This window comes from Onychostruthus taczanowskii, unplaced genomic scaffold (assembly GCF_017590055.1).
Source record: "Onychostruthus taczanowskii isolate IOZ18803 unplaced genomic scaffold, ASM1759005v1 scaffold7, whole genome shotgun sequence".
NCBI lineage: Eukaryota > Metazoa > Chordata > Aves > Passeriformes > Passeridae > Onychostruthus > Onychostruthus taczanowskii.
Genome location: NW_024504786.1, coordinates 4507283 through 4525652, shown reverse-complemented (window position 1 = coordinate 4525652; position 18370 = coordinate 4507283). Strand labels below are relative to the sequence as shown.

At 39.9% G+C, this 18370-nt stretch overlaps 1 protein-coding gene across 2 annotated transcripts in view; it reads right to left on the bottom strand.

Moving 5' to 3' along the window:
• The window catches only part of TUT4 (terminal uridylyl transferase 4), a 43500-nt gene extending 25572 nt beyond the window's left edge, over positions 1-17928 (bottom strand). The window contains exons 1-5 of one of the 2 annotated variants that reach the window (XM_041421320.1): positions 17804-17928; positions 9143-9816; positions 7325-7488; positions 3809-3925; positions 1408-1585 (exon numbers count right to left, since the gene is read on the bottom strand). In XM_041421320.1, coding sequence (XP_041277254.1) covers positions 1408-1585; positions 3809-3925; positions 7325-7488; positions 9143-9704 — 1021 coding nt within the window. In that variant the 5' untranslated portion in view covers positions 9705-9816; positions 17804-17928. The remainder of the gene's footprint in view (positions 1-1407; positions 1586-3808; positions 3926-7324; positions 7489-9142; positions 9817-17803) is intronic. The other variant, XM_041421321.1, reaches the window with a different exon arrangement.
• Between the last annotated feature and the right edge of the window lie 442 nt (positions 17929-18370).

The following is an 18370-nucleotide window of genomic DNA, read 5'->3' as shown; positions in this document are numbered from 1 at the left end:
AAGCAGGGGCACCTAGAGCAGGTTGCCCAGACTGTGTCCAGTTGGGTTTTGAAAATCTGCATGGCTGGAGAGACCACAACCTCCCCAGTCAACCTGTGCCAGTGTCCAACCACCTTCACAGCAAAGAGGATTTTTCTCGTGTATCTTCTTTTGTATGTGTTCTGACCAAACTCATTCAATCAGAAACATCAACAACAACACTCTCAAAAGCGAAAACAGATCTTACATATACACAGCTTCAAGCCTATTTTCACTGCTTAGAAACCAGCTCTCTCAGAATTAAAGTATGTATGGCTAATAATAATAATTTGCAGTTTCTTCCAATGGCTTATCATAGTAGTAAGAATTTTTGCATAGTTCTAATGTGAGCTCAAGAGAAAACCATGCCAGAAGATCAGATGTTTTCTACACAGTGCATGAATTAAAATTTTTCTCAATTTACAACTTAGGAAAACACATTTACTAGAACATAGCTGGGCTTTGAAAAGGAGAATAACAAACTGTCATTTACTATTACAGACTCCCCTTCCACTACTCCTACATTTCCACAGAAGCTCATCAGCCCAAACAAGTCAGCCAGACAAAGTAACAATAGTTTTCCTGAGCATTTATGTATAAAATGTTATGTGAAAAAGCTTTGTCTTATGCTTCCCACTAGCAGTGGAAAACTCCCTAGAGTGCCAAAACAGAAGTTTGCACTAGGAGCCACTTACTAGAGAACAAACAGATTACCAAAACCTCCACCCTACAAACCCCTGTTCTATTCAGCACCTTTTGTTTAAGCAGATGCTTCATAGAGCATCTAAAACTAAAGCTAATCATCCTGCACATACCAAAATCTTTCTTACAGCTGTATTTTTATAGAGCAAAGGGAAAAACAGGTATTTATAAAACAAATGGACGGTATAGAACAACACCTGATTCCAACATAGATGAAATTAAAAATTTCCAACTTTTTTTTTGGCAGTGAGATTAATATCTTCTTCTGTTCAGATGCACTGAACAACAAACCACTGTTAGCACAAAGTCAACATCACTGCAGCACCAAAATCTGATTTCAAACTCCCAGTACATTAACTAAAGAGCTGATGAGAAATCAGTGCAAAGAAGCACATGTCAAATATTATCCTTTTTGTTATCTTATCCCACCACTTTAAAGAGGGTCAATAAACACATCTGAAAGAAGGACAAATAAGAACAATCATATTTTCCTCTTTTTGTATATTTGTTAATCCTTTAAAAATCAACTGCCAGCCTGTATTAAAAAGTCTGTCTATATTAATATTGAACACTATCAAGATAATTTAACCCCAAATGCACTCATTCCCCATTAATAAAGGTATCAAAAATATATATATAAATAATGAAAAATTTTCACCTAAAGCAAATGGAGAATATTATGAATACCTGGTAAGGGCTGTTGAATAATTTTCTCCATCTCATTTACAATCTCTTGCCGAATTCTGAAGTCCTCATCTGAGATGCCTTGTTCATTTGCTGCCTCGATGAGAGTGAAACTCAGAGCAGCCAACTGTGCAGACGAGGGCGGCGGGAGCGCCCGCAGCTCGTTTTCTTCTTGCTTTTCCTGAATAATTGGTGGATGATGTAATTAAAAACTGGTATTTTAAGAAGAAAGGCTATCTCTTACTGCTATATTGGAACATGCTGTTTGCTGTTTGTGTCCTGACCAACACTTCCAAAGGGAGGAACTCTGCCTGGCCTAACTGGCAAATACAATAGTGTGGTCCCAGGAAAGAGAGCAGATGCTCAGCGTTTAAAACAGAAAATGTCATTTCACAGCTGGCAACTGGAGAGGGAATCTTCTGTATTCCATTCCTGAACCACATTTTCTGACAGTTCTGAAGCAGAATTCATCCAAGAAAATAAAAAGCTGTAATTGTTCCTACTTCATAAAAGTAACTGAACTGGAAAAGTCACATGAATTTTTTCAGAGTGGATTGTACTTGAAGGAAAGTTATCAGAGGCAGCAAAAGTATTCCTAGCTCCAAGGGAATTTTATAAGTTGAGTCCCATTGCTGCTTAAACAGCTGGTTCCAGAAAGTACTGGATTTAGTGCACCCAATCCAAAAGCAAGAACACATCAGATGCATCAAGTAATTTGGGACTAAGTACAACAACTCCTTGTTCCATGAATTCAACAACTACATGAAAGATATGACTGAAATAAATAATAACTATAAAATAAACATGCACTAAGAAAACACAGTACAGTATGAAAATGTTTCTTTAGTTCTAGGCTGCATTTCTCAACTCTTCTGTTCTTATCTGAACAAATTAAATGTAAGAAAGAATATGAGCATGTTTAAAGTAGTATGGGATTTTTTTTATGTCACCATGTTAGGATTTTTCTTGAGTTGGGAACCAAAGCTGCTGCTGAGCCTATTTGATTGTCATGTATCTCACAGAGCTGTAAACAGGAGCATTTTATGCAGTAACATTTAAGACAGTTATATAGGTAACACCATGATGCTGCACATAAAGCTATCTGGAGTAAGTGTTAAAAAGTGAAACTGCTCCCTGTCCTCCAGAATTCCATTCAGTGCTAAAGAAACCTCATTGCTCAGTTCTCATCTTCATGCCCAGATGAAAAGCATGGTAAGGAAGCATTTATAGATCAATCATAGGGCTGGCTCGTTTTTTTAAGCATGATGCAATTTAGGAGACAGTGAGAGAACCAGAATCCTTTACAAATAATCACTGACCATAATGTAAAAATGTTACTTTCTGAGATTTAATGGATTTATGGCATTTGGAGTCTTCCAGGTGATGACTTGCACACAATTTAGAATTAGAGCATTAATGAAAAACAGAAGTATGGCAAGAAATCCATGGAAACATGTGAAAGTAATTTGACTGAATTTTGGGAAATGGTTCTAGAAAGAGGAATTTTAACCATCTAAATCACAAAATCCAACATACTGGATAATCTGTAGCTCTTCATCAGCATTTACAGAAATGGGCTGGCAAGAAAATCTGTGCAACTTTTATTGGATTTCTTACATGTAACATTTCTTTAGAGCAAACCATAGCACCATGGTATCTGATAAGGAAACTGGTTTTCTCTTTGTAAGCCTTAGAACTGTTTTTCGTATTAAATACATTAATAAACCCAGGGTGATGATGAATGAATTTAATCCTTCCCTCCTGTAACTCTTCTAAACTTCTTCTAAACTAAACAAGTCAGCCAAAGTAAAAAAAAACCCATAAACAACATCCCCAACCCCACCTCCAATCCCTGGAGGTCTTGCTACCAATGGCATTATTTTCAGTGAACAGAAAAACTGAATCTGTTTTTGTGTAATATACATTTCTCACCATTCTCATAATTTCTTACTAAAAGTAAGATGAACTGCTCGCTACTCAGAGGGTAAAAAAAAACCCATAAACAACATCCCCAACCCCACCTCCAATTCCTGGAGGTCTTGCTACCAATGGCATTATTTTCAGTGAACAGAAAAACTGAATCTATTTTTGTGTAATATATATTTCTCACCATTCTCATAATTTTCTTACTAAAAGTATGATGAACTGCTCGCTACTCAGAGACACTAATTCAGAAGCAATGACCAAAACTGTCCTTTCCTCTCTGCCTGGACAAATCACCAAGCCCTTCCTCTTAAAAAGAAAACAGAAATTTGTGCATCTTGCTCAGCACACAATCTTTCACTTAAATGAACATCATCAAAGAAAACAAACCACACAACAAAAATATTTGGATTTCAAAAATAAAATAAAAAACCAGAAGAGTATAAGAAAGAGAAAAGTAGCCATAATTTTGTTAACTTACCATTATATTTTTCTTATGACGTTTTTCCTTAATATGCTTGTGGGCTCCCTGGATATTTTCAATGTGGACTAAGCAGAGCTTGCATAGATACTGACAGTTGGTGTATTCTGGGGAGCGCTGAGGAAAAATTGCCATATATTAAAACAAATATTTCTACCAGTAGTTCCTGAAAAACTCAATTCTTTGATTAATAAACTGTACTTAACTGTTATGTAACACCTTTAATGTAAAGGTGCTTTGCAAACATTAATCAATCTTCAAAAAACAAGCAGAAATGGATTTTTACCAGTATGACAAGAGGGGAGAGTGAGGGAAGGAAGTGAGATGACTCAAATACTACATTTCTCAGTAAATTTAGTGAGGTAAGATAAAGGCTGAAGAGTTTATGCTTCTTATGGCTGACCTAAAGACCAGTAAGCCATTCCCCTGTCAGGTGAAGCTTTTAATTACTGGCTAAATCCCAGCATCTCCCCGCCTTTCCCTGATGAGGAAATGGCAGCAGCTCGGCCGTGCCCTGCTCTGCTGCTGTGTCACGCGGTGCTGTCTGCCCCAGCCAGGGCAGTGGCTCTGCCCTGTTGGACAGGGTGTGGCTGGGCAGCCTGGGGGAACACAGCCACTTCCCTGTCACTGTGCTCAGCCAAGGTGGGATCCTCCAGCAAGGGCTGATGCTATTCCACTCTGATGGATGCTCTGGAATGCTCAGAGCTGGAGACACTCGCAGAACAAGCGCCTTTTTGTACACACAGGCTGGCAGAGATGGAGTACACAAATGGAGAGTGGCCAACTGGGAGATCCCCAAGTGTGCAAGAAGCAGCCAAACGTCCAGAGATGATGGGGAAGAAGGGAACCTGTTTTCTCAGGGTCCACGAGGGGATACCACGAGTTTATTCAGCCAGGAAATCATTAACACCTCCTAGACTCAAAGGCAGAAAGGACTCTGCAAAGAGAAGGGGCTGTTCCCAAATACTCCAATTTATGTGTCCCATCCTGTAATCTTCTTGCTACAACAGATCACAGCTACAGAGATGGGAAACCTTTTGAAAAGCTCACTGCAGAGACAAAAGGGTTTAAAAAAAAAAACACTTTAGTTTTTCTCCTTATCTGTTAGACTTTTCCAACAACTGGAATATACTTTAAAATTTTTGTCCTAATTCTAGTACAGCTATATTTACGAAACCCAAAAAGTATACTGAAAGCACCAGATGTTTAAACAGTGACCTAACAATGAATGAACACCATTTTAAGACACTGAGGTGGATCACAGATCAGTTAAACAAATTTCACTTACCATATGGAGACCTAAACCACTGTTAAATTTGGGCAAGTTTTTCCACTTACTGCTTACTGAATTTGACCTTTTGCTTTTGGAAAAAAACCTAGTCTAATACTCTCCAACTACAGAGGAAATATAAATTTAAAATATTGCTTTAATTACAAATTTTTTTAACCCTATTTTCTCTAAGACAGGTACCTAGTGAGATTAAATTAAACATCCATCTGGAAAACAACCTACAGACAGTTACACCTGGCAACATGGGAAGATTCAAGTATTGATGCCTGATGACTGAAGTAGATAAAAAATATTTTACCATTCTTTTATAATAAAGTGAGTATCAGCAGTAAACGTATTTTTGAAAAAAATTGTATTTCTTTACAATATTGGTCTGCAATATTACACTAATAGATGATGCCAGGAAGGCTGAATCATGTAATAACTTCTATTTTGTCTTTATTGCGAAGACTTTTAAAATCATCTAATTGTGTTTAACTCCAATGAAAAGGGCAAAAACTCAAATTAACAAGACAGAAAAGTTACAGACTACTACTTGTGTAAGACAGATGCACCCAAATAAGCCAGGTCTCATGAAATTTGTCCTTGGACACTCAAGGAGCTAATCTATAAAAGAGCCAGCTGTCTTTTAAGGAAATCACAGAGAATGGGAAGGTTCCAGATCATCAGGAAAGAGAAATTCAAGAATATCTTTAAAGGGCTAAATAAGATGAACCAAGGAATTAGACACCAGTCAGAATTAGCATTCAGAAAAATACTGTAATAAATTTTTAATAAGCACATAGGGAAAAAACAGGTCAGAGGTGACAACCTGATCTGCTACAAACAATTGCACTAACCCAATCTTAGGGTTGCTTTTTTAAAGATCAGTCATAGCTCTTGAAGAAGCAGCAGCAGACTTTGTATTTGAATGTTACAGTCTTTGTCACTTGTCATAGTATCAGTCTCAGAAGGAGACCATAAATAGTATCTAAATAAAGAACAGTAAGGTGGGAGCAAAACTGCTGAGAGAACTGTCCTCAGAGCACTCATACCTAGAAGTATATGCCAAGTTCAAGAAGTATGTGCCATGTTCTTCAGCAAGGGTCCTTGTGGGGGCAGAAATACCCACACTTTTGTTGAAGAGGTAGGAAATGCAACAGAAAGTGTGCTGACTATAAATGTAAAAGATATTGACTTGGAAGAGGATGCAGAAAATGTAAAATGAGAAAAATTCAGATATCACAAAAAGTTAAAGAAATTGAATAAATAACCTCCAACTAAATAATACCACAGCGAAGTATCATTCCTTAAGTACTATCAACTGCAAAACATACAGGGCTGGGAACACCTGACGGACCAGTTCTTAAGGAAAGGCCATGGGAATCATTGCTGCTCCAACATTAAGCCAACATCCTACTGGTACTAAAAAAGCAGAGATCCTAAACAAAAATGCCATGTTTCAGGGAGATGAAGTCAGCTTTCTTCTTTACATGTAAGACTTCAGCTGAAATTGCATGTCCAATTTTGAACACTGCTTACACAATGGGTGTCTAGAGAAAAGCAACAAGAATGAACCAGGAACTAAAAACCCCGAAGACCAATGAACAAAGAGAGCCTAAAGACAGTTCGACTGCAGGAATGGGAATGATTTTCCCATGTGCAGAATGGCGTGAAAAAGAAGTAATAAACTTTTGGTTATTTTCCTAGGACAACATATGAGGGATTAAAATGCTTCCATTAGATATTAACAAAATCTTCTGGGTTACCTACACTGACTTCAACATTTGTTTCACTAGAGATAATATTAAGAACAATTTAGGTGAACATTTTTAAGCAGTCATCTCTAATATAGCAACTGGGACTGGTGAGAGACACTAAAGAAAGCTCAAGGTTCTTTTTAGTCCTGCATTCTGAGTTTCTGAGAACCAGACTTAAATCTTATAAGACAAAATCTAAATACTGGAATTGTAAACCTTCATATCAGAAAATTTAAAAAATACTGTTCTGCAAAGGCTACATATGCCACAAAAGGAACACTAAGTTTCTAATCCATCTCATCTGCCAGGACAAACAACTAGTCAACTACTGGAGACATTGCCTTAGATCAGAAAGTGACTCATTACTAAGAAGAAAGAAACAGAGGCAGCAGGCTGCAGTAGAAATACCACCCAACCAGAAATATGGTGATGATAATGAAAGAGGACACACATTTTCTTTTTTATCTGATAAATAACCCAACCTACTTTTTCAAGTCGGGAGATATAATCTCTTTCCAGACGTTCTTCAGCTTGTTTCAATCCTAGTTGCTGTTCAACTGTCAGATTAGATTCATCAATAACACCAGTGTTTTCTAAATAATCCGCTTCCAACGTATGTTCTTTTGTTGATTCAGAATTCTTTATTTTACCTAAAGCAAGAAACAGTTACTTTCTTCAGAGTAATTCAAGGAGAGGAGAAGTGAAAATTAGAGTACAGAGCAGCTAAGAACCAAACACATATTAGAGCTATATTCCAGTTTTTTATCCAAACACTGGCCAAGATCACCTTAAACATTAAAATTGTTCCAGTATGTTAACCAGTATTTTAAAAGGACTTCAGAGACTAATCTGCTACTAATGCTGTCAAAAACACAAAATAAAAAGGTAGATTAATTCTGTGCTTCAGTCAAATTCACAGTCTCTTAAATTGTTCAAAGCAAGAAAGGGTTTTGCCATCCAGAACAGAGTAAACAAGATGCCCTACTGTAAGAGAAACAATAAATATTAGGCATAAAATTATTGTACACGACACATTTTGTTAAGGAAGTAAGTCAGAGAACTGCCTCAAAGACATTCACCAAATGACCCTACAGAGGCAGGCAGCAGGCAATCCCAGCCCTCAGCCTGGAAGCTGCTGGAGTCACACCTGAACGCTCCGTGACACCCCTCACCCACAGGCAGCAGCCACTGAGCTCTGCAACGCTGCTGCTCCCAAAAACTCAGCCCAGTGCCACAGGGCCAGTTCCTCCACATGCCTATGCATTGGTCACAGGCCACTCATCTCTGAAACATCTACGGCAAATTATTCCAGTCGCTTTTACATAAGCAAAAGTGAGGGTTACTTGTGCTTTGTCTTTTCTTGCCCTTTTTCCTTCCTTTCAAACGAGATCGATGCCCCCAGACTCGCAAGGAATCAAAGCTGAGTAACTTTTCAAGTCCTGGTTTCTCAGTGACAGATGGTCTCCACAGTACATAATGGGGGTCTACAAAGAGCTGACTGATCACAGGATGCTGCCACTTGAACTTGTTTTTCCTGTTAAACACTATTAAGACAGCTAAAAAACCACAGACTTTGTTATTTTCCTTGTATTTCCATACAAGCAACTGCTGTAGCTGTGGGAAATACTTCAAACAGAAGGCCTACACTGGCTGGCATCTTAAAACAGCATTTTCATTAAAGAAAAAAATCATTCTAAAGAAGTGTGACAAATCCTAAGCTATGGAATTAATCTGGTGAGACAAAGCTTGATCAATATATTTAATTTTGACATTGAAAAATATGTGTAAGTAATGCACACTCTTATAAGGGTAACCACTGATGGATGATAGGTATTCCAGAGCTCCCTAAATCAAAAAGCCACCTGCCAAAGCTTAAACATTTTCAGTCACAAAAAAGAAGTAAATATTTTTCCTCTATGTATAATAAGAACTTTTCTTGCCCATTTTTCCCCTGATCTTTCTGAAAAGAAGTAATAACTGGCATTTCCCTGAGTGGCAATGATATTACAAAGGGTTCCCTCTTCCTAAGACACTATATTCACAAAATTGCCTAAAAACCCACGCACACTAAGTAGCTTACAAAGATGTTTAGGTCTTAGGCATAAGAAAAAAGGACAGCCATTATCATAATCTCTTGTTCTCTAAGCAATATGCTTGTATGAACATCATGTTCTCTCTAAATGCAACCAGCAACTTCGTACATGTGAAAAAATAACACAAACAGAAACATTTCAAAGCCCACTTCAGACTGTCAGCAATTGCACCAGAAGAAAATGGAATAAGGCAGTGTTAACTAATACTCACTGAAGTCATCAGGCTTATGTTCCATTTTTCTTTGATCTGCAGCAGTCTTACCAGGATCACCAGCCTGATCAACACTAGTCTTCAAAGTATGAACTCCCACTGGATTTTCCAGCACCAGTTTCCCTTTCTGAGTAGCTGTTAAGCTTTCCATACTGACCCCATTCCCTGAAACATGGGAGCCTGGAACATTTTCTCCCACTGGTTGGGATTTTGTCTGTTTCAGGTTTTCCATTGCTGATGATAAATTAGAAAACTTTTTTGCTTTTCCATGACTTCGATCCTGAACACTTGATCCCAAATCTTTAGTTCCAGGAATACAACTATTTACTTTGCATGATTTATTTTCTCCTTGTTTTTCAGAACAAACATCATTTTGTTTACTTTTTCTGCTGCTATTCCCACTTGGAGAACTTCTCCCAACATCCTTCACAGATTTGTCATTTCTATTATATTTATAATTTTGATTAATTGTAACTTTGACTGTTTTGCCTTCCTCACAGACAAGACGGACAGACTTCCTTGGGTCATGATTTCCATTCTTTGAGCTCTTGGCCTCTTCCATTATAGTGAAGACCTGCTTCTCCTGTCTCGAGACCACTTGAAGTGCAATTCTTCAGCAATTTGCCGTTGATTTTAAATCCTCTGTGCAGGCAAGGATCGTAGCTGATTGTCTACTGAAGAAATAATGATAAGGCATTTTTAAAATTAAGGAAAAAGACTAAATCTCTATGTAAAACAGGACATTAAATAAACTTCTCTAAAGAAAGGTGTTAATACAAATTATTATAGGAAGCATATTCCCCCCCCCCACACAGGCATAAGTACATTTTCACAATACATTCCATTATTAAAGTAAAACTCGTGAAAATTTTGATTATTTTGATTTGTATTTAAAAGACGAGGGCTGTGAAGAGACAAAAAAATGGCAGAACATGCTAAAAAACACTCTGTGATAAACCTGCCAACAGCTTGCTTTTTTCTTTCCTTCCTATTTCTGGCTTTCTGAACAAAAACAAAAACCAAGATGTCTGCAACTACACTGGGAAAAAAAAAGAAAAAAATTAACACATCTAGAAAGTACCACTCAATAAACACACAGCTCAAATTAGCCACTAGAGGAAACTAATTCAGTTTCCAGCAAGCAAGCTCCATTTTATTAACTGATTTAAAAAAGCATTTAGAGATATAGCTCAAAGTATTAATAATAAACCTGACCGATCACCTGCACCTCCTATTCTCATATAAATTAACTGCCAGCAATTAAGTAAGTTTTTTTTTTTAAACCCTCACAAATAGTAAATATTTTGTTTAGCTGCAGATTAACTTTCCTCATCTAAACCTCAAGCCTTTAGGTGGTATATGATCATCTGAGATTTATGCTGGAGACAACTCAAAGGTTGTGTTTCCAGTGGGAGGAGGTTCAGCACAAGTGGCTCTGTTCGTAAGGAATTAGTCTTACTAATATAGAAAAGGAAGGCAAGAACCTGCAACAAAGACTTTGATTTTTTTTTTCTTGTAACAACATTTAGACAGCAATTGAAAACTATGAGAATGAAGCATTAGACAAAGAAGAAAATTATTTTTGTAAAACTACAACAAAATATGGAGTGCAGAGTTTCTCTCTTTCCTGTCCAGCTGCATATTTGCTAGGTAAATGCATGACCCATGAAAATTTCTGGGTTTTAGAGAACCCATCACTTATCATTTAGTGAAGAAAGTGAATAATAGAAAAGCCTATGAATTACAGCTATTAAAAGTATCACAGCATGCTTTTGTACTTTAACAACAAGAACCAGAATGAAGGATCAAATTAAAATGTCTGCTTAAAAAAACAACCAAAGAAACCTTTCTAAATATTATCAGTATGAAGTACAGTAATTTTTTTCAGGCTATATAATACAGTTACTATCTCATTTTAACGAGACACAAATCAGAAAATACTTCAGGACACAAAGCATGTACTAAAAAGTGTTATCTTGAGTCTCTATTGATATAATTGAAAATACATATCTTTCAAAGGTGAAAAATCAAAGCAACAAACAAAACCCACAAGAATTTTCCTGAAGATGCTGTTAGCATCACCTTCTTCAGTAAAATATAAAAACTGAAGAAGAAAAAAAATCTCCATTCCTAAATTTGTTCCAATGGCAAAGTATTTTATCTCACAAATGCATTCAGTTAATATTGCAACTATTTTCTATTAAATACTGAGTGCACCTGGTTCTTACTTCTAGATCAAAAGTCGTAAAGATTAAATAATATTTGCCTTTGGATTGTAGCCAGTCTTTCCCATAGCAATTTTAACCAAAAAGCAGCAGGAACTCCTGCGCAGCTGTACCAGCACTGTTGAAGCCTCAGGGTGGTAAAGAGAGGCCAGGGTCTCCCCCAGGTTAGCTAAATTCAAGTTCCTCCAGCCCCTGAGCGCCAGTGCAAAGCTGTGCTCTAGAGACCGGTGAGCTGTCACAGCTCTGCGCACGTCACCGGCTTTAACCTCCACAGCGGGTTTGGTTTTTAATTTCACCTAACCAGAAGAGAAACGGCAACATGATTTTTCAAATTCTAAACGAATCATGCTTTACTTGCTCAACCTGAAGAGGGCACAAAACCTCCTCAAACCACCTAAGGAGCCCGAACCACAAAGACACAGCAATTCCCGTTGAGCTCCGGCCGGGGGCCGGAGGGGAAGCAGCGGGGCAGCCCCGGCGGCAGGCGGAGCTCCGGGACACCGATCCCGCTGGACGTAAAGCTGGCACCGGGCAGGAGGAGGAGCGGCACGCCTGCCTGTAACAAACAACTCGTAGGGTGCGGACAACTCCTGTTGGCACCGCTTCCAGATTAAAGTTGCCGTGAAAGTCCGGCATTGGAGGAGAAGTGGGGCTGCGTTTTGGTTTTTTATGTGTCACGTTGTTAGAGTCAAATTTTGAAAGTGGGTTTTTAAAAAATCTGCAAAAAATAGTCAAATTATTTTATCTTATCCATTCAATTAAATACACAATTATATATTCAAAGAGAATATATAATCTTTAATCAAATGTACAAATGTGAAGGGGAAAAGTAACTAAAGAAACTGCTAGTAAAGACTAGAACCCAGCTAATGATTTGAGTACTGTGATAGTGTTACATATCAAAAATGTAATCAAATGTAAGTAGATAATGTTAAAAAGTAGATATAGTCTTTATTCCTAAGAAATATGAATTAAGGGAGGCCATGACATTTCATAAGACAAGAATACTCTGTACGAAATAAAAGTTAGGAGTTCCACAATGAAATGCAGAATCTGAAATGCAAGTGCAGTAATGATGTTGTTGAACTTTAGGATTTCTTTTTCTTTCCTTTTCCTCTTTAATACTGAAATGATTTAGCAAACAAAAAACAATGTTAACTGCTGCAACATATTCAATAGTAACCAAATTACCATCTCACAACAAACTGTAAAATAAACCAACTAATAAAACTCAGTATGAGACACAAAGAGACCTCTCCTGAACCCAGGACAGACACAAAAAGATCATCCTCTGTCAGATATCAGCCATCTACATATGGCAGAGGGAGAGAGGGAAATGGGGAAAGGAGTGCCTCTAAAAAAAAAAAAAAGTTGGTTGGAAACAAAACACTGGAGTGGAGTGAATCAGTGCTGAGGTGGCATCTTTGCAGAAACCTGGATGGCATGTCTTATCCACAAGCTCAGGCTCATACCAAACTGCCAGACCTGGAATCAAAGCAGAATTTTCTCCCAGCCAGGCTGGCAATAAAACCAGAGCATTTCTCCTGTGTCTGCAAAATGGGGTATGATTAACCTGTTGAAACCAGTTCAGCATATTTCAATAATTCAATATCCCAGTGTTACATGGGACTCAGTTTCCCCTGCTTTCTGAGTGTACAGTGCCAATTATTCCTCTGAAATCTAGCTCTTGGCTCTTTTTAGAAAAATAATCTGGCTGAAATACAACAGCTTGAGGTCGGACAAGATACCATCTGACCTTAAACTCCAGAAAAGGATAAAAATCTATACATACCTACAGCAACCAAATTAAAAATGTTTAAAATCAGCTTTGGTTAGAATTCATTTTAGGCTCACAAAATGAAGAAATGAGAATGTTTCACTTTCATTTTTGCCAGTTTCTTTTGTTTCCTCCACCTTGCAGACTAGCATTAGAAACTCTGCATTTGAATTGCAAAGAATCAGACTAAGGTTTCCTTCCAAACAGGGGGAAAAAGAAAACCACCAAAAAACTTTCAAGAAGATATTTCTACCTCTTCTACCACTTCTTTCTCTCAAGTTCTTCCACTGTCTTCAACTCCCTCAAACACATACATTTGGAGTCAGAATTTGACATAACAGGGCCTCTTCAAAGATGAAGGCCAAGTTAAACTGTGAACCCTTGCATTATGAGTTGTTCATTTGCAAAGCTTTTTTTAATCATTTCATTAACAGCAGAACTGACTCCACCTGGTTTCCTAGACGTTCATTTAGTGCTCCTCTGTCACACTCTCTATCACAGCCCCTTGGGCAAGCAGAGCAGACGTGCTGGAGCCCTGTCTGATTTGTAGCTACTCCCTACAAGCAAATGGAACTTCCTCCTGCTGCCCCCTCAGCAGAGACCTCTCCTCTGCTGAGGCATAATTGTTCCAGAAAACGGACAGAAACTCAATAATGACCCTTTGCCATTACTTCAAATATGTTCTAAAATGTGGTCCCAACTGGCTTAAATGCCCAAAAGTAGGGACTACAGTGTAAAAAGGCAACTAAAGGGAAAGAGAACAGGCTTTTAAGTTTTGTTTCCCTGGGGAGTACTAGATAAAATATAAACACAGAAAGTACTACAAACATAAGTGTTATCACCCTGTTTCTATAAAGCATTCCCTCCTTTGAGATAGGGAGACTTGTATTTTATCCAAGACCTGCTTTTATCTCTCCCATTATGATTGTCCTTTAAGCTCCAATCTCCCAGCCAGCCTTCCAACACTAAGTGGGGTGATTAACCTCAGTGCCCCCCTCGCCTCACCACCAATACAGCCCAGCTGAACTTCCTCAAAAAAAATAAAAGGAAATTCTGCAAACAAAGGTTACAGCCACAGTCAGGAACAATAGGAAAGGTTGTCTTTTGCACTCTGCTCAGAGTGCAGCACAGGTGATGTCTATGGACAGCCCTAATGTGCTGGGGTGGGGGTGTCTTTTCTGACTGTTTACAGCCTTAGGCCCATTTTTCTGTCTGAGAACTTCTACAAATCATTCAAACCTCTCCCATGTTCTTTGTCAATAGTTTAAAAAATTATCACACATTTATATTTGGTTTATGATGAATTAGACACAACTTAGTAGAACCTACTACCTATGCTTGATGTTTTTCCAAAGTACTTAAAACTAAAACTATCAGAGATTACTGGCCACTAAAGCGCTTCAGACTCCACCAGCACTAAACCCATCGATATTCTTAGTAACAAACATGAGTGCTACATAGTGTTCCAGAACTCCCTCTTACTACAGGCTATAGAATTTATCCTGGTAAGGATAATACTGCCAAAATCTATCCAGAAGGAAGTCAGCACAGTGCACATAAACTTTAACACACAAATCAAGGATGCAACAAAACTGGCACTCTGGGCTCAGTGAACATAGAGCTCTGATGCTGCGTTTACAATGTGGAAAACTTCTAAGGAGTCATCATTAGATATATAACTATGGATATATACATATGTAAAAATATATAACACTGTAACAAGATGATATCTGATTAACAGAAGTACTGCTGAATAAATGAAGTAACAAGAAAGGCTTTGGCTGATACAAAACTTAGTAACATATGTAGGTGCAAATATCTTACAATTAAATTTTGAAGTGAGCAAAATATGCTGGATGGGAGATCCACAAGGGATATGCTTGTTACAGATTACTCTGCATTGACTCACTGTTTTTTCTACAGCACTGTATGACTCACTGAGAAGGTGAGAAAAACTAACGTCACCCAATGCCAAGAACTACCTCTTTCTGACCCTACTACTCCTGCTGCCTGCCATGCCAAACTCGGGAAAGCTGTCCTCTCTCAGCCACACCAGCGGTGTTACAACAGCCTCCTCTACCTCTCTATTTCATATAGAGCATGAGGCTCCTCATGCTTTTATACATTTTGGTTCTGATGCTATGTTTTACTGCAACAGTCCTTTACACCTCAGATCCACCTGCAGCAAACCCTGAAGCCAGAAGAGGGGCAGCACCCAAATCTCCCCAAATGCCGCACTGTTCATGCTGAGAGCAGAGCAGGAGCTGATACAAGGGAGCTCTAACTTCAAAAACAAACACACACATCAGTCCAAGTACCCGTCAGGAGGCTGGGGAAGCACAATACAGCACTGCACTGGTTTAGAGCCTTTCAGAGGCTTCCAGAGGCCTCAAATGACCACAAAACTCGTTTAAATGGGAGCCACACACTGAAACCAATTTTTCCACCTTGATCTGAACCTCCACTTATGCTCAGTGCTGTGCAAAATGACAATACAGCAGTATGTATTGTGGCATAGAAGCTTATGTGCATCTTGTATTTAAGCAACAGTGAGCCCTTCACCCAAACTGGAATCCTTGAGGAAGGGATGGTCTTTGAACTGCTTCATACCAGCTGCAAACCAGTTCACAAACCACAGTGAAAGCAAACAGATCTTCTACCAGTACCCTTCTACCTCTTCACCAGCATCCAGCACTTTCCCTACTGGAAGAAACATGCTGAAAATCACAACTTCAGGAAAGCTGTCAAGAACACAGCCACGCTCAGCGGACTGAGTCACAATCATTTGTAACACAAAACTGATTCCAGACTCCTGTGTCAAGCTTTGCTGACACTGAAAACTAAAATCTGAAAGTTACTTCTTGCTGGCAGCAGTATTTGATGCATCAACAGAAATGAAAATAAAATCTAAGAACATCTGATAAACTGGGTTTTTTCCAAAGACTTGCTGAAACCTTAGAACCAAAATTACAAACCAAGGATACAGTATGAATACACATGCATGTATGCATGCATTTCTGTGAATATATATTAAAAAAAGAGTAAAAATTAAATTCATGTGCATTGTTACAAAATTTGTACTTTGTCTTTTGTACTTCTAAGCTAAACAATTTATCAACCAATATACAAAATAGTCTTAATGTGCCAAAATCATGAGAAATGTAGACTTCCACTGGATTGCTTCCATTGTGCAAGTTAATCCACTAAGCAAATTGCAGGATCCTTCTTCCTATGAGTTCTCCATACAAGTCAGTACCAGTATTGCATTATTTCACTAAGATAGTGACAAAAATAAACTTAATGTAGTAGAAATGCTCTGTAATGTTTAAAAAGCCAGGATTGCGACTTGAACACAGAATATACTCGCAGACAGTCAGACTGCCTTATGGTATCAACATGAATACATCAATCCTGAACCATGACTGACAAGCAGAGCCACAAGACAGTTAAGAGGAGCTCCTCAGGAGTATCTTGCTTTCAAGTACAACACAGGGAAATCCTGATCCCCTTTCTTCCTCCCCGTTGCAGCAATTCCCTTCAGAGGAAGCACCGGATAAATGCCCTGCACAGTGCAGGTGTCTCAGAGCATTTAGCACTGCAAGCTGAGGGATGAGAAGAAAGTCCCAGCTGTCCTCTGTGCAAGAAGAAAACACAGGAGGAACTTTCTGATCCCTCTGTGTCTATCTTCTGGGAACATATCCCAATATATGCTCCAGGAAAAGGTAATCTTATCACAAAATTAATTTTATGAAGGTTTTCACTAAAGTTAAGTAGAAAAATGATTAAAAAAAGCTCATTGCAAAATTGGTATTTGTAAAAGAGACTCCTAATATAGCATCTTCTGCCAGGTACTGTAATTAAGTCATAGTTGCAGGGCTGGCTTACTTTTCTTGTCACGGAAATAATTATGTCATAACTATCTGGGGTCAGACTATCCAAAAAGCAACCATTGAAACAGCGAGCACAAGTCAAAACCATAAACAACATGTATCCTCTATTTTCAAGCAAATGCAACGACCCCGGAATCCAGGGCACGGTGCTCAGGAAGCCAAGTGACGTGGAAGTGGCATGGATATAAGAAAATTATTAGATCCATACTTAGATGCAACTATCTTTTTAATGTACTAATCTCTACCTTAGCTTAAAAGCGATTGTATTGTTTCTCTGTGTGTTATGAGCTCATCCTCTTTTGATATACCCAGAAACAACCTTAAAAGCCAGGAGGCCTCAGGTAATATGACACATTCAGCCAACTGGCAAATTGCAACATATTGCAAAAGCAGCAAAGTCGTTCAGCTGTATTTGTATACAAAATAAGCCAACAAAAGAGCACAACCACGTAGGCGAAGGGATGCCTGGGTGTCACTCCAGGCAGATCGTAATCCACGGAAAGGAGAACCTCTCACGGCGGAGCGGGCACGGCTCTCGAGGGCAGCCCCGCACACGGGACATTCCCCGCGGGCCCCGCCGACTGCGGGGGTCTCTCCCCCCCGCATTATTTAATTCCACGGGGCGTACGAACAACAAACCGCACGCACCAGCTCCGGCCCGGATGCGCCCCCGGGGGCGGCCCCGGCCCCCCGCTGACCTTGGGGCGGCCCCGCGCCGCGGCCCCCGGGCCGCCACCCCCGGCCGCGGGGAGCCCCCGGGCCCCGGTACCTGTGTGCGGCGCTAGCGGAGCCGGCGCGGTGCCCCCGCCATGCCCGGCTGCGGCTGCTGCAGGCCCCGACGGCAGCGGCTCAGTCCGGCCCGGCCGCCATGTCAGCGGCGCGGTGCATTGTGGGGCGAAGGCGGGCGGGAGCGCCCCGAGGGCGGCGGCGCTGCGGGGCGGCGGCGGCGGCGGCGGGGACCGAGCCGGGCAGGGTGCCCGCACCGCCCCGGCCCTGCCGGGGAGCCCGCCGTGCCTCAGAACCTCCCCCTTGCCGAGGGGGCGATGCGCGCCCGCCCCCGTCTCCCCCAGCGTTCAGGGCCTCCCTCCCCCAGTGCCACAGCGGCAAGCGGGGATGAGGGAATAAGCAGCATATTTTTTCTTCTTAATTACCCCCCAACAGCCATCCTAGTTTTTCCCCTTGTTTCTCTTCCCAGGCCTCTTCTTACCATAGAATCAGCAAGATGGGAAGAGTCCTTTAAGATCCCCCAGTCCAACCATGCACCCCGCACTGCCACACTAAAACCACAGCACCCGGCGCCAGCTCCAGACGCCTCCCAAACACCTCTATGGATGGT